Source organism: Heteronotia binoei, chromosome 2, assembly GCF_032191835.1.
Source record: "Heteronotia binoei isolate CCM8104 ecotype False Entrance Well chromosome 2, APGP_CSIRO_Hbin_v1, whole genome shotgun sequence".
Lineage (NCBI taxonomy): Eukaryota > Metazoa > Chordata > Lepidosauria > Squamata > Gekkonidae > Heteronotia > Heteronotia binoei.
Genome location: NC_083224.1, coordinates 200119221 through 200136079, shown reverse-complemented (window position 1 = coordinate 200136079; position 16859 = coordinate 200119221). Strand labels below are relative to the sequence as shown.

Below are 16859 nucleotides of genomic sequence, written 5' to 3'. Positions count from 1 at the left end.
TATTTATTTTTTTAATTTATTTCCATAGATTTAGAGGCTGCCCTTTTCCCTCTCCCAGGTGAGGCGTGGTGGGAAAAAACCCTGGACTCAGTGGCCTTCTTTCGAGGCTTTTCCTTCGTGCCAGCCTGGATAATGGCATATCTTCCTCCCTGGTGAGGTGTGATAGAAAGTTCTTTTCATGAACTTTGGCTGTGCGCCAGTTTGATTAGGGGCAAGGAATTCAGCACCACACGGTTGGTCCCTGCCTCCATAAAGTCATTTCCTAGGTCTATGGCTTTGAGGACGAAGCCTTCAGTCTTGACCTAATAATATAATAATAATAATAATAATAATTTTTTATTTCTATCCCGCCCTCCCCGCCGGAGCAGGCTCAGGGCGGCTCACAACATAAAACATACATTACATCAATTATACTTATAAAACATGGTTAAAACAATTACAGAGTATTAAAATTAACATAACAGTATGGCGTTATAAACAGGTTTCAATAAATTTCAGAAGTAAAAACATTTCAAGAATAAAAGCATTTCTAGCAGCATATCTAGATTTGTCACAGTTTTCCGCTAGTTGAAGGCCATCTTGAAAAGGTGGGTCTTACAGGCCCTACGGAATCCCTCTAAACATCGTAGGGCCCTCACCTCCTCAGGGAGTTGGTTCCACAGTAATGGAGCAGTAATAGAGAAGGCCCGGTCCCGGGTGGCTTTCAGTCTGGCCTCCCTTGGCCCAGGGATATTCAGCTTGTTTTTCCCAGATGACCTCAGTGCCCTCTGGGGCTCATATGGGGAGAGACGGTCCCTTAGGTAGGTAGGCCCTCGGCCTAGAAGTCTTTCCCTCCCCACTTCCTTCTCTCGCATCAGATTATCAGGGAGTTGGTCTCCCTTAGGCGATGGAAACTTAGATCGATTTCTCACTCACCATACGCCGCTCTCGCGTTTGTCTTCTCAGCGTGGCGTCCTTCCGATTTCCCACTATTTGTGCTGGGGCTGCAGCAAGCATTGGCGTTTTCGCGCAGCAAACGGAAACGGGTTTTTAGCAGTTTCTGTTTTGCTGCGTGAAAATGCCGATGCTTGCTGCAGCCCTGGCACAGATAGTGGGAAATCGGAAGGACGCCACGCTGAGAAGACAAATGTGAGAGCGGCGTAAGGTGAGTGCAAAATTGGTCCTCGTTTCTGTTGAGTGTCTGCATTAAAACAAAAGACACAAGGAAAGTATGCCCATTGTTCTAGGGGGAAATAGTAGTATGACAACTAATTCTTTAGAACACCAGGACACTCTGGGAAACGCATGCCTACAGCAGGGTCCCCACACTATAGGGTAGGAGACATCAGAGACGACACTGACTTTCTTGAAGCTCAGCTGAGGGCACCTTTCTTGAATCCCCTGTCCTTCATTATTTCCTATGGAAGGAAGGAATTGAACTCCCTTTGGAGTTCAATTATGCTTGTCACAGCCTTGATCTTGGCTCCACCCCTAGTGTCTCCTGGCTCCACCCCCAAAGTCCCCAGATATGTCTTGAATTGGACTTGGCAACCCTAGCTGTGCTCCTATGAACTCCTGCTGAATCTGAGGCCTGCCTCTTATGTTCTGAAACAGGGTGGTGGGCACAACCACAAAATGGCGGCCACAGGAGCCTGAGCCACACGAACATAAAGGAAGCAAGGGATGAGTTGTTTTCCCTCCAAAACTGCTTTCACCAAGTCAGAGGGACAGAAGGGATCCTGGGAAATGTAGGCCCTAGGGTTAGGCAGGGGAGTCTTCTCACACATGCTTTGCACATGCAGTGCAATGTGACATCATAGGATCGGGGGCGCTCTAGAGTTTTCACCCAAATACTAGAGCATCCCCTGAGCGTCAGGCCCAACATGATGACATCACCTGGAAGTGACATCACCATACAGGATATGTCGCACGCCGATGGAGCTCCTTGTGGGTGGGGATCTCCCCTAGCTGGCCAGCTCCGTACCAGTGGCTTGGGGGCTCCCAAACTGGGGAAACCCCACTCCCAGTGAGAGTTTGGCGGCCCTAGTAGGCCCTGTAGCTGCTCTGATACAGGCTTCCTTGGAGGCCCCACGAGTCCTACGATCATGACACTTTGGTTCTCCAGGAGGGTGAATGCTATAGGACTCTGGAAGTCCTAAACTAACCCATTTTACTTGTGCTTGAAGGCGAACCAGCCAGCTGGCCACAGAGCATGACCCTGAAGAGAGCGTTACAAGATGGGTATCGGCATCCAGCTGGTGTTGTTGATGTGGAAGAATTTCATGTATCAGCGCAGGCGGAAGGTGCGTTGTTCTTAGGGCTGCCAATTCCCAGGTGGGGGCAGGGGATCCCCCGGTTTGGAGACCCTCCCCCCGCTTCAGGGTCGTCAGAAAGCGGGGGGAGGGGAGGGAAATGTCTGCTGAGAACTCTATTGTTCCCTATGGAGATTTATTCCCATAGAAAATCATGGAGAATTGATCTGTGGGTATCTGGGGCTCTGTGGGTTTTTTGGGGTAGAGGCACCATATTTTCAGTATAGCATCTAGTGCCTCTCCCCAAAATACCCCCCAAGTTTCAAAAAGATTGGACCAGGGGGTCCAATTCTATGAGCCCTGAAAAAAGGTGCCCCTTTCCTTCATTATTTCCTATGGAAGGAAGGCATTGAAAGGTGTGCCGTCCCTTTAAATGTGATGGCCAGAACTCCCTTGGAGTTCAATGATGCTTGTCACAGCCTTGATCTTGGCTCCACCCCCAAAGTCTCCTGGCTGCACCCCAAAGTCTCATGGCTCCACCCCCAAAGTCTCATGGCTCCACCCCCAAAGTCTCATGGCTCCACCCCCAAAGTCCCCAGATATTTCTTGAATTGGACTTGGCAACCCTAGTTGTTCTGGAGAACTCCAGGGCTTCTGAAATGGCTGCTCTTTGCCCTGTTGAGATCTGGGGTTGTTTCAGGTTAGCAAAATGGTGTGAGGATGCCAATAACAACCTTCCACATGTATTGGGGTCCTAGTCTAAATTGGGCCCTGTGCTCCTGATAATTGACTACAAAAAGTTGTGGAGAGGAGAGCTCTGAATGTCGTGACTCCCATCATGCATCTGGTGAGTCCATGTGAGAGATCGAAGGCGAGGGAGGGTGTGGGCTGGATTTAACAATCCTGAAAGGAGGCCCAAATCCCCTGAATGGAAAACCACATGCCTGGTTGAAGCTGTGAAATGGACTTATTTTATTATACCTCATGTATAACCCACCTTTTCCCCCAAATGCCTCACATTGTTTTCCTCTACTCCATTTTATATTCACAACAACCCTAATAGGTAGGTCAAGAGTCTGTGACCAACCTAAAGTCACCCAATGGAATTGCACAGCAGACTGGGGATTCAAACCTGAGTCTTCCCTGATGCTAGACCAGTACTAACCATGACCCCTGTTGGCTTTACGCTGAGTCAGATCAGCAGACCATTTTGCTCTGTGTCCTCTGCAGTTGTTGGGGCTCTCCTGGTCAGAGAAAATCCTGAACACCTGAGATGCGAGGCCTGTGTGGCCCTGCCTCTTCACCTGCGTACCCCCGCCCAGGTCCTTTTCTTGGTCACACCAGAGAGTGATGCGGTTTTGCTTTTGCCTGCCCATAAAATAGGGTTGCCAATCACCAGGTGGGGGCAGGGGATCACCCGGTTTGGAGGCCCTCCCCCCGCTTCAGGGTCATCAGAAAGCGGGGGGCGGGGAGGGAGGGAAATGTCTGCTGGGAACTCTGTTATTCCCTATGGAGACTTATTCCCATAGGAAATAATGGAAAATTGATCCGCAGGTATCTGGGGCTCTGGGGGGCTGTGTTTTGAGGTAGAGGCATCAGATTTTCAGAATAGCATCCAGTGCCTCTCCCCAAAATACTCCCCAAGTTTCAAAAAGATTGGACCAGGGGGTCCAATTCTATGAGCCCCAAAATAAGGTGCCCCTATCCTTCAGTATTTCCTATGGAAGGAAGGCATTTAAAAGGTGTGCCGTCCCTTTAAATGTGATGGCCAGAACTCCCTTTGGAGTTCAGTGATGCTTGTCACACCCTTGCTCCTGGCTCCACCCCCAAAGTCTCCTGGCTCCACCCCCAAAGTCCCCAGATATTTCTTGAATTGGACTTGGCAACCCTACCATAGAATCCTTCATCTGCTTCCTCTTTCTCTCTAGATCCAGCTAATTGCAGAAGTCCTGTGGCCCCTCTTCATATTTAACACCCTCCTTTGGATACGGCGGGGTGAACCACCTTTGGATCACCATGAATGTGAGTCCAAAACAGCAGTCCCGCCACAGATCAGGGCTGGCTCCCCCTTGCGGTTGGAAGTGGACCTTTCTAGGAAACATGGCATACGCCATACGGGTTGGATGGATTGACTGACAGATTGATGAAATTTATGGACTGTGCGGTCCCTGCCATAGCAGGGCTATGGGCAACGTACAGCATATTTAGAACAATTACAGTGAAAATGTAATTTAACAACATACGAGAGATTAGAACATTGTAAAAACAGATGGCAAGCAGTGGCGGACCCGGTCTAAAAATATTGGTTGCCGGGAGACATAGGGGGCCCACCCACAGCTATAAGGCTATCATTTAATTTTTTTATAAAGAAATAAATACAATTTTCAAAAATATGTAAGTGGAAAAAAAGGTACAATCAAAACTTTTGCTAAATAAATGTATATATATGTTAGTAACTACAGGGTGCATATATTGTACATATTATTGGCAGTATACAGTAGATACTAAATGTAAATACAGATTGCATTTTCTTCAGGGGAGTTGATCTCTGCCAACTAGGGATTAGGTGTAAAAGCAGGATATCCCCAGGCCCCAAGTGGAGGCCGCCAACCTCAATACAACATAAATTTTAGTTGCATGACAGTAATAATATTGCAACGTGTATTATATTTTCAAGCTACTAAAAGGTCATTAACATTTTTGACACATTGTCTAAAGCTTAAGAGGTCACTTCATCAGGGGCCCACTTGCCATTGGGCAAGCTGAAACCCTGGCAACTGATGGCAAGTGATATTCCTAATTGAATTGCAGACTTCCGGCTACTTTGTGGGCCGGGGGGTGGGGTAGGGGGCAAGTGAGCTGAAGCAAACAAACAGGGTACCAGATTGAGATGGAACCTGCACTGTCCTCAATTGAAAAGCTGGTGGAAAAATCTCTGCCTTACAGGCCCTGCAGAATTGCATAACATTCTTCAGGGCACTGATGAAGTTTGGCAGAGAGTTCCACCAGAAGAAGAAGACTGCAGATTTATACCCCGCCCTTCTCTCTGAATCAGAGGGCGTTTTCGCACTGACCTTAATCGGCAGCGACGCCCCTCTTCACCGCGCAGGATCTGCGCGGATTTCGCACCAATTGCCGCGGAGCACCCGGAAGAGCCACAAAGTCCCGCGGCTTTTGCAGCGCAAATGGAAACCGCCAAAAACCAGTTTCCGTTTGCGCCGCAAAAGCCGCGGGACTTTGCGGCTCTTCCGGGTGCTCCGCGGCAATTGGTGCGAAATCCGCGCAGATCCTGCGCGGTGTAGAGGGGCGTCGCTGCCGATTAAGGTCAGTGCGAAAACGCCCAATGTCTCAAAGCGGCTTACAATCTCCTATATCTTCTCCTCTCCCTCACCCTGTGAGATGGATGGGTCTGAGAGGGCTCTCAAAGCACCTGCCCTTTTAAGGACAACTCCTGCAATAGCTATGGCCAAGGACATTCCAGCAGCTGTAAGTGGAGGAGTGGGGAACCAAACCCAATTCTCCCAGATAAGAGTCTGCACACTTAACCACACCAACCAGGTTGGGGCCAGGAACGAGAAGGCCCTGGCTGCCCTCATTGAGGACGTCCAGACATCTTTAGGGCTGGGGGACCACTAACAGTGTGCTATCCTGAGAGCGTAATGCCCTCCCAAGGACATATTGTTGGTCCCTGACCACTCAGGGCCTTATAGATCAATACCAGGAGAGGCCAAACTGTGGCTTGGGAGCCACATGCGACTCTCATAGCCGCCCCCCCCGCCCCCTGTCGGCCAGCTTGGAGAAGGCATTTCTCTTTTTAAATCACTTCTCCAAGCCAAGCTAGTTTCCTTCCTTCCTTTCAGCTTTCAAATATCATATGCAATTATCATATGAACATATGAAGCTGCCTTATACTGAATCAGACCCTCGGTCCATCAACGTCAGTATTGTCTTCTCAGACTGGCAGCGGCTCTCCAGGGTCTCAAGCTGAGGTTTTTCACACCTATTTGCTTGGTTCCTTTTTTGGAGGTGCCAGGGATTGAACCTGGGACCTTCTGCTTCCCAAGCAGATGCTCTACCACTGAGCCACCGTCCCTCCCTGATGTGCATTCCATGCAGCTCTTACGTTAAGTAAGTTTGCCCCTACCTTGAACTTGACTCAGTACTCCACTGGGAGCCAGTGCAGCTGTGCAGCACAAGTTGCTTACGTGCCATCCATGTTTTGTTTTTTTTAAGTATATGTGCCATCCATGATGTTCCCATCAGGACTCATGCCGCTGCATTACGGATCAGTTGGAGTTTCTGGTCTCAAGGAGCAGGCCAGTGTACAGCAAGTCACAGTAGATTGGTTTCCAGGACACCTGATGTCCGTGTTTCAGTTCTGGTATGGGGAACTCAGCTGGAGGCAGAGAACAGTGGGTCAGGAAGGCTGGAATTTGCCTGTGCATGACTTTAACAAACAATGTGGCCCAAAATTAGTGGACCATACGCTGAACATGAGTCAGCAGTGATGTGGTGGCTAAGAAGGCAAATACAATATTGGGCTGTATCAACAGAAGTATAGTGTCCAGATCACATGAAGTGATGGCATCACTTTACTCTGCTCTGGTAAGACCTCACCTGGAGTCTTGTGTTCAGTTTTGGGCATCACATTTTAAGAACGATATAGACAAGCTGGAACAGGTCCAGAGGAGGGCAATGAAGATGATGATGTGGCTGGAGACCAAGTCCTATGAGGAAAGGTTGAAGGAGCTGGGGATGTTTAGCCTGGCGAGGAGATGGCCGAGAGGTGATAGGATCACCATCTTCAAGGACTTGAAGGGCTGTCATCATTCTAGAGGATGGTGCGGAATTGTTTTCTGTGGCCCCGGAAGGTAGGGCCAGAACCAGTGGGTTAAAATTAAATCAAAAGAGTTTCCGGCTCAACATTAGGAAGAACGTCCTGACCGTTAGAGCGGTTCCTCAGTGGAACAGGCTTCCTTGGGAGGTGGTAGGCTCTCCTTACTTGGAGGTTTTTAAGCAGAGGCTAGATGGCCACCTGACAGCAATGAAGATCCTGTGAATTTAGGGGGAGGTGTTTGTGGGTTTCCTGCATTGTGCAGGGAGTTGGACTAGAGGACCCTGGAGGTCCCTTCCAACTCTATGATTCTAAGAACTTCCTGACAGTTAGAGGGGTTCCTCAGTGGAACAGGCTTCCTCATTGGGAGGTGGTGGGCTGTCCTTCCTTGGAGGTTTTTAAGCAGAGGCTAGATGGCCACCTGACAGCAATGAAGATCCTGTGAATTTAGGGGGAGGTGTTTGTGGGTTTCCTGCATTGTGCAGGGAGTTGGACTAGAGGACCCTGGAGGTCCTTTCCAACTCTATGATTCTAAGAACTTCCTGACCGTTAGAGCGGTTCCTCAGTGGAACAGGCTTCCTCATTGGGAGGTGGTGGGCTCTCCTTCCTTGGAGGTTTTTAAGCAGAGGCTAGATGGCCACCTGACAGCAATGAAGATGCTGTGAATTTAGGGGGAAGTGTTTGTGGGTTTCCTGCATTGTGCAGGGGGTTGGACTAGATGACCCTACAGGTCCCTTCCAACTCTATTATTCTATGAAAATGTGCAGTGAAGAGAATACAGAAACTTCCCATGACTGCGCAGCTGGATCAGGCCAAGTGGCCCCATGTAGTCTTGAATCCTTGGGGGAGGAGGAGGAGGCAGTCTTTCCTTGATTTATGTGGAAATGCACCATTACAACAAACAATCGATATTAGCCATAGAATAAATCATACTGTAATTATATAGCCTCTAAATGAGACATAATATCCATGCCGTCCTGAATTCCGAGAGGCAGGGGCTGTGGTGGGGGCGGCAGCGGAAAGGGCCATCAAGTCACAGCTGATTTATGGAGACCCCCGCAGAGTTTTCGAGGCAAGAGAAGGTCAGAGGTGGGTTGGCCTTGCCTGCCTCTGCCTAGCCACCCTGGGCTTCCTTGGTGGTCTCCCATCCCAGGGCTGACTGTGCTTAGCTACTGAAGCCTGAGGATATTGGGCTAGCCTGGGCCCTCCAGCTCAGGGCACAGAAGTGATTTGCCGTTGCCTGCCTCTGCGCAGCGACCCTGGTATTCTTTGGTGGTCTCCCATCCAAATATTAATGAGGGCTGGTTGACCCTGCTTAGCTTTCCGGTTCTGGGCTAACCTGGGCCGCTCAGGTCAGGGCAGACTTTGCTAGGAAGCCCATTAGTGGGGCCCTCCCCTCGCAGCTAAACTGCTCTTGAACTTGGAGGCTTTGCTGCTTCTCCCATTGCATAGGTCACTTTCGAAACAAAGCCTTACCATCCGCTGGGACTTTGTCGTGGATTCAGAGCATCGTCTGTAACATGAAGAACCCCTGCTTACGGTACCCGACCACCGGAGAGACTCCAGGCTTGGTGAGGAACTTCGAACATTCCATGTGAGTAGAGGGCCATCAATGTGGGGTGTGTTTCCTCCCCTCTCCCCGTGTTTCTTTTCTCAAAAAAATAAATAAAACTAGACCCAGTTTGGTGTAGTAGTTAAGTGTGCGGACTCTTATCTGGGAGAACCGGGTTTGATTCCCCGCTCCTCCACTTGCATCTGCTGGAATGGCCTTGAGTCAGCCATAGTTATCACAGATCTTGTCCTTGAAAGCACAGCTACTGTGAGTGCCCTCTAAGCCCCACCCACCTCAGAGGGTGTTTGTTGTGGGGGAGGAAGATAAAGGCGATTGTGAGCTGCTCTGAGACTTTTGAGTGGAGGGCAGAATATAAATCCAATGTCGTCGTCTTCTTCTACATTTTTAAAAAGAGTCCCGTGGCGCAGAGTGGTAAAGCTGCAGTATTGCAGTCCTAAGCTCTGCTCATGACCTGAGTTCGATCCCGGCAGAATCTACCTTTACCTTTACATTTTTAAAAGAAATAGAAAACATTAAAAATAAGCAAGAGGATATCCTGTGTAGACAATTACCACCCCTCACACCTCTGTTCCTCCACCTATTTTTAAAATATTTCTACACAGTCATCACCCTTTCCAATTTGGAAGCTTCCCTCCGCCCCCCGTCTCCCCATGTTCTCCAGCTTTGGCAGCACTAGCAGTTGTACCTGGATTTTTAAAAATCTTCCCTGGGGCCAGCCTTTCCCTTTTAGAAATAAGGATGGGGAAATCTAAAATGAATGAGAAAACTCATTGATTTGATTTTTGTAAGCCGCCTTAAGCTCCATAAGAGAGAAAGGTGGCCAAGAAATATTTTAAATAAATAAATATATTCCCCCACTGTGCTGTATTGGTAAGGCAAAGCGATGTGGCAGAGACCTTTTTTATTGGCTAGAGCAAGAGCGATGTGTCATGTGCCACCCAGAAGAGCACTGTAATCCTCCCCAATTTGGTATTTTCAAAAATCAAAAAAGCATCCATCTGCGCGCATCCCATTGCTGAAGGGGATGGGCATTTAGTCAGGAAATAGACATTCAGTGATTTTTAAAGAGAAGAGAGCCTTTCCCGCTGTGCCTTACCAGTTTAAAGTGGCTGACAGGTGAGCTGAAAAGAAGTGAGGTTTCGCCTGTCCCGTCTTCCCCTGGTAGCCTCTTTCGCGTGCTTGCGGATACCCAGAAGATCCTCCTCCATGTGAATAAGTTGACAACAGACGAGGCTTTCTCCCAGCTTCTGTCTACTTTGGGCCTGCTCAATGGCAAGAGAAGACAGCGGACAGGTAAGGACGTGCACAGCTGCCGGGTTACTGTTGCAGGGGGGGAAATGTTATCTGGTCACCAGGTTTCTACTTGGGGTACCAGCTGTTAGAGGTATTGTTTGGAGAATCAATTTTATATCCCAAACAGTTCGATGGATCAAAGCAATAGACAAGTGCACCTTTAAGGCCAACTTAGACTTCATCAGACAAATGAAATTTGGATTGAAATGAGATCGAGAGCCTTTTAGTATAAAAGCAAAAACATAACTTTATTTCTACAGGGATGGGGAACTGGGATGGAAAATAAGACACTATAACCTACATCTCATCTCTAAGAAAGACTCCTCCTTCTTCTTGACCTCTTGCTACCTAGATAAAGGAAATCACCTGACTAGCTGACCAATAGCACAGACAAACAAACAGTACTCCCCCCCCCCCCCGCTTTATCTGCATTGGCAGACAGCCAAGTTCCTCTTCCTAGGTTAGGCAGACAATAGGCAAACAGGTAAACATATTTAACCCTATAATGACTGGAACTTAGATCATTGCAAAGACATGCAGGACAGGCACAGAATTCCAGCACCAGCCTCACTTAGGTTCACTGGACTGGGTGGAATCAGGTTGGAACCAAGTCTTGGTAGGAAGAAGAGAACATAAGAACATAAGAGAAGCCATGTTGGATCAGGCCAGTGGCCCATCCAGTTCAACACTCTGTGTCACATAAGAACATAAGAGAAGCCCTGTTGGATCAGGCCAGTGGCCCATCCAGTCCAACACTCTGTGTCACATAAGAACATAAGAGAAGCCCTGTTGGATCAGGCCAGTGGCCCATCCAGTCCAACACTCTGTGTCACATAAGAACATATGAGAAGCCATGTTGGATCAGGCCAATGGTCCCTCCAGTCCAACACTCTGTGTCACATAAGAACATAAGAGAAGCCCTGTTGGATCAGGCCAATGGCCCATCCAGTCCAACACTCTGTGTCACACAAGAACATAAGAAAAGCCCTGTTGGATCAGGCCAATGGCCCATCCAGTCCAAAACTCTGTGTCACATAAGAACATAAGAGAAGCCCTGTTGGAATGGCCCATCCAGTCCAACACTCTGTGTCACATAAGAACATAAGAGAAGCCCTGTTGGATCAGGCCAATGGCCCCTCCAGTCCAACACTCTGTGTCACATAAGGACATAAGAGAAGCCATGTCGGATGAGGCCAATGGCCCATCCGGTCCAACACTCTGTGTCACATAAGAACATAAGAGAAGCCATGTTGGATCAGGCCAATGGCCCATCCAGTCCAACACTCTGTGTCACATAAGAACATAAGAGAAGCCCTGTTGGATCAGGCCAGTGGCCCATCCAGTCCAACACTCTGTGTCACATAAGAACATAGGAGAAGCCATGTTGGATCAGGCCAATGGCCCCTCCAGTCCAACACTCTGTGTCACATAAGAACATAAGAGAAGCCCTATTGGATCAGGCCAATGGCCCATCCAGTTCAACACTCTGGGTCACATAAGAACATAAGAGAAGCCATGTTGGATCAGGCCAATGGCCCATCCAGTCCAACACTCTGTGTCACATAAGAACATAAGAGAAGCCCTGTTGGATCAGGCCAGTGGCCCATCCAGTCCAACACTCTGTGTCACATAAGAACATAGGAGAAGCCATGTTGGATCAGGCCAATGGCCCCTCCAGTCCAACACTCTGTGTCACATAAGAACATAAGAGAAGCCCTATTGGATCAGGCCAATGGCCCATCCAGTTCAACACTCTGGGTCACATAAGAACATAAGAGAAGCCATGTTGGATCAAGCCAATGGCCCATCCAGTTCAACACTCTGTGTCACAAAGTGGCCAAAAAAAATTATATATATATATATATATACACATACACACACACACACACACACTGTGGCTAATAGCCACTGATGGACCTTTGCTCCATCAGAAGAAGACACAAGCAGGCACTAATCTAGTTTATTGAACCTTGAGCAAAATAACAGAAAAGCTCAGAGCAAAGAATAATTTCACACTTGTCTCCCTTCTGTGCAGAGCTCTTCACGGCAGCTCTTTTCCCCGGATTCTGCGTTTGCATCTCTGGAGCATGACTGAGGCCGATTTTGCACTCACCTTACGCCGCTCTCATGTCCATCCTCTCAGTGTGGCGTCCTCCCACTATTTGCCTTGGGGCTGCAGCAAACATCGCGGGTTTTGGGCAATGAACGGAAACTGGTTTTTAGTGGTTTCCATTTGCTGCGTGAAAACCGCGATGTTTGCTGCAGCCCTGGCACAAATAGTGGGAAATCGGGAGGACGCCGCGCTGAGAAGATAGACATGAGAGCGGCATAAGGGTGAGTGCAAAATCGGTCTGAGTATTCTCTGCTTGCTCCCTGTCCTGCACAAACCCTAGAGCCAAGAATGAGACCAGGACAAAAGGGGGATTCTACACTGGGCAAAAGACCCAGTAATACTACCCTTTCAGATGTCACAGTCTACACTGAAAACTGGCCTCACCGCTGTCTTGCTCCGGCGTTTTTGCTACCATCTACACTTGAAATCCTGGAACAGCAGTGAAGCCATCTCTGGCTCAGTCTTGCGCCGTATTTTCCAAGACCACTATTTAAGCGGAGTTTTTCCCATCCTACGGCATCCTTGCTTCTTTTTGTTGCTTTTCTTCACTACCACCAGCAGGTGGCGTTTTTCACAGCAATCCTCATTGGTCGGTCCTATGTGACATCCTATGTTATCGGATCGGACTACCAGGTAATAATGGGCCAATGGGGAGGCTCCAGGATAACCATTAATAGAAAGAATGGAGAGGAAAACTCCTGGGGTGAAAGCTGTTAAACATGTCAATGGATAGCCAAATTGACACCTAGGCGACACCAGGTCTACATCTTTTGTTTTGGGTTTCAGCTAGAGCAAAAGGAGCATGAGAAATGAGAAGAGCTTACAAATCCTACCCATGAAAAAGATTTAGAAATCAAACAGCTTGCTAAGAAAAATCAAGAACTCCAGGAATCGGTCAGAGTGTATGCTGCTTAATTTAAGCTAAGAAAGAGAATTCTCTTGACCACCTTTCGATGGCCCCCAAATGGGCAGCTGGGAGGAGGCATGATGGAACATCCCGCATGATGGCAACTCTCTGTAAAATATATCTGTTTCTCTGTAAAAACATATCAAAAATATTTTTGGCCCAGTGCATTAAATATATAAAATATTTTGATATGTTTTTACAGAGAAATGTTATATTGTGATACAAAGTGAGCTAATAGCAAATTATTAAAGGCACCACTTACCTACTGGAGTCATTAATTAAGAAGACGGTCCCTGGAGGAAGAGTCTCTGGACTTGAAACGATATAGGACCAGTTTTCCCATTGTCGTCGGACTTTCATTAGAGCATTGACTACTTTGGACATTGATCCGCAGAACAGTAGGAGCAGCGTGTGCTTTAGATGGACTTTTTGTTGTATATATTTTGACAATTGTCTATTAGTGTGAGGCGCTGCTGCGCTGATTCATTTATTAGTAAATATATATTTGTTCACACTGTTTATCATGATGTATATTTGATTTTCGTGTTACAAAGAGAGGGTTTTTTTGGCGTGGGAAAGACAGCAGTAGCCATGCTGCAGTGCTTTATGGAAAGAAACCCTCATCTGCTTTTGCTAACATCTGTTCTATATACCTTATGCATAAATGGCGAAGTCTGCCTTAATCCAAAATTCTGCCACAGAGGAATAAAAAAAGTGTGGTGTTTGTGGATGCGTGATGCAGCCGAATAGGGGCCCCATGGTGCAGAGTGGTAAAGCTGCAGTACTGCAGTCTGAACTCTCTGCTCATGACCTGAGTTCGATTCCAGTGGAAGCTGGTTTCAGGTAGCCGGCTCCAGGTTGACTCAGCCTTTCTTCCTTCTGAGGTCAGTAAAATGAGTGCCCAGCTTGCTGGGGGGGAAGTGTAGATGACTGGGGAAGACAATGGCAAACCACCCTGTAAAAAAAATGCAATGTCACCCCAGAGTCGGAAACGACTGGTGCTTGCAGAGGGACCTTTCCTTTCCTAATGCAGCCAAGGGTGCAGAATGGTGCCCAGATTCTCTGCTGTGTTGCCACAAACAAGTTCTCCACCAGCCAGGTGAGGTGAGCTGTTTGTGGGAGCTCAGACCTGGGAAAGGTAAAGCCTTTTCATGCTCAGACTTAGGAAGGGTACATAGCCTTCAGTAGCTCTCTAAGGCAGGCCAGGGCCTGGACTTGGGGCCTTAGCCAGTCACTGGCCAAGAGAGCCAGTTTGGTGTAGTGGTTAAGTGTGCGGACTCTTATCTGGGAGAACCGGGTTTGATTCCCCACTCCTCCACTTGCACCTGCTGGCATGGCCTTGGGTCAGCCATAGCTCTGGCAGAGGTTGTCCTTGAAAGGGCAGCTGCTGTGAGAGCCCTCTCCAGCCCCACCCACCTCACAGGGTGTCTGTTGTGGGGGAGGAAGATAAAGGAGATTGTGAGCCGCTCTGAGACTCTTCGGAGTGGAGGGCGGGATATAAATCCAATATCTTCTTCTTCTTCTTCACTGTCTTGCACTGTCTTGCTGGGTTATCAGGAAGATAAAATGAGAGAACCTCCCCAAGCGTGCTGCATTTTTGTCCTTGCCTTCCATTTTGGCTTCCTTTTCCTGTCATTAGTCCTTCCTCTGGCTTTATTCGGATCCCCTTCTGTATATTTTTATGTTGCTGATTCTTTTAAAACACAAATGTTCTCTGTTGCTGTTTGTTTAGTTACTGCTTTCTTATTGTTTTTAGATTTAAAACATTTCAAAGGTATTTTGTGGCAGTTGTTAGAAGAAGACTGCAGATTTATACCCCGCCCTTCTCTCTGAATCAGAGACTCAGAGCAGCTTACAGTCTTCTATATCTTCTCCCCCCGCAACAGGCATCCTGTGAGGTGGGTGGGGCTGAGAGGGTTCTCACAGCAGCTGCCCTTTCAAGGACAACTCCTGCAATAGCTATGGCTAACCCAAGGCCATTCCAGCAGCTGTAAGTGGAGGAGTGGGGACTCAAACCCAGTTCTCCCAGATAAGAGTCCACACACTTAACCACTACACCAAACTGGCTCTGTGGTTAAAGTTAACAATGTAGTTAAAGTTATTAAAGTTCTGGGAGACCTGGGTTCGAGTCCTTTCTCAGCAAGTCATGAGAGGCGGGGGGGAGAGAGAGAGAGGTGGGTCAGCAGTGAAGTCTTAGCAGAGGGACAGCAAACTGTCAGTTGTGGTCAATCAGCAGTCTACAGAGTCTGAGAAGCAGTCCTCTGATTTAGAATCAGGTATGTGTACAATGCAAAGGTGGGATAAAAAGGCGGGATGGAGAAAATGTAATGCGTATGTATTAATTTTAATAACAAATGATAATGTGTTATTACAATATATTACAGTATAATAAATAATAAAGGTGGGATAAAAATCAAATAGGTAAAGAGCCAACAAAAATATCAGTCTTAAAAATGCAAGGTCCAGGTGTCTGAAATAAATAAGGCATGAAGAAAGGGAATCCAGGGGACCAGTCAGGTGGTGAGCCAGAGGGCCATGGGTTCAAGTCCTGCGTCTCATGGCCATTCTGATTCTTGAATTCCTTTTTCTTTGCCAGCAGTCCCAGTCAGGGCCTACTTGAGAGAAAATGAGACCTATGATTCTCGGTTCCTTGAGGTGAACGCCTCTCACCCACCCGCCTCGGTGGAGGACCTGCTTGGGGCGGAGCTCAGCCCACGTGTGGTAAGTAAAAGGCAGGCTGCTTTCCTGGAGGGATGATGACTAGAACCTTGATGCTTTTCCTGCTCAGCGCAGCAGTCATGAGAGACAGAGGCTCAAGGTGTTTTAGGGTTGAATCCACGGTGCACCCAATTAAAAGAATCTCCTTTCCTAAGGAACTGCTGCCAGAATAGAGACTCAGGGTGCTTCATATAAGGCAGATGTCTTCATGGTTTCAGGTGGTCCCCCTCAGCTCAGTAGCAGAAATTCCTGGAGATTTTGGAGGGTGGATCTTGAGGAGGTCTGGATTTCAGGATGGGAGGGATCTTGGCAGTGTATAATACCATATAGTCCATCCTCCAAAGCACCCATTTTCTCTATGGGGAACACATGTCTGTAAGCTGCAGTTCTAATTCCTGGAGATCTCCAAGCCCCAGCTTGAAATTGACAACCCTAGCAAAGAACACACACTTGGTATGCAGAAGGTCCCAGGTCTGGTCTCTGGCATCTCCCAAACAAAAGGATCTTGAGTAGCACAGATGCTGGAAAAATTTGGATGATGTCAGCATAGCAGGTTAAGGAAGTGTTGTATGTTTTATCTTGGCAGCTGAGATTCTGCCTTGATTCCCCTTTTGGGCTGTCTGGATGGGCTTCATACACCTCATAATCTTGAGGGTTAGAAACTTGGCTTCCTTAAGAAACAAAACAAAAGTAGAGTACCGGGGACACTCAATAAAATTGCGGAGCAGTTGGGTTAGAAGGAAGTCCTTCTTCACCCAAAGGGTGATTAACACATGGAATTCACTGCCACAGGAGGTGGTGGCTGCTGCAAGCATAGCCAGCTTCAAGAGAGGATTGGATAAACATATGGAGCAGAGGTCCATCGGTGGCTATTAGCCACAGTGTATAGATGGAACTCTCTGACTGGGGCAGTAATGTTCTGTATTCTTGGTGCTTGAGGGGGGGCAACAGTGGGAGGGCTTCTAGTGTTCTGGCCCCACCGATGGACCTCCTGATGGTACCTGGGTTTTTTGGCCATTGTGTGACAGGGTTGGACTGGACGGGCTATTGGCCTGATCCAACATGGCTTCTCTTATGTTCTTATGTGACACAGAGTGTTGGACTGGATGGGCCATTGGCCTAATCCAACATGGCTTCTCTTATGTTCTTATGTGACACAGAGTATTGGACTGGATGGGCCATTGGCCTGA

General features: G+C 47.9%; 1 protein-coding gene across 1 annotated transcript in view; it reads left to right on the top strand.

The window, feature by feature from the left end:
• Positions 1-2216: 2216 nt before the first annotated feature.
• LOC132567469 (phospholipid-transporting ATPase ABCA1-like) overlaps positions 2217-16859 on the top strand; it is a 202319-nt gene continuing 187676 nt past the window's right edge. The window contains exons 1-5 of the mRNA XM_060233145.1: positions 2217-2282; positions 4160-4253; positions 8518-8659; positions 9804-9931; positions 15548-15672. Of these exons, the coding sequence (XP_060089128.1) occupies positions 2217-2282; positions 4160-4253; positions 8518-8659; positions 9804-9931; positions 15548-15672 (555 nt within the window). The remainder of the gene's footprint in view (positions 2283-4159; positions 4254-8517; positions 8660-9803; positions 9932-15547; positions 15673-16859) is intronic.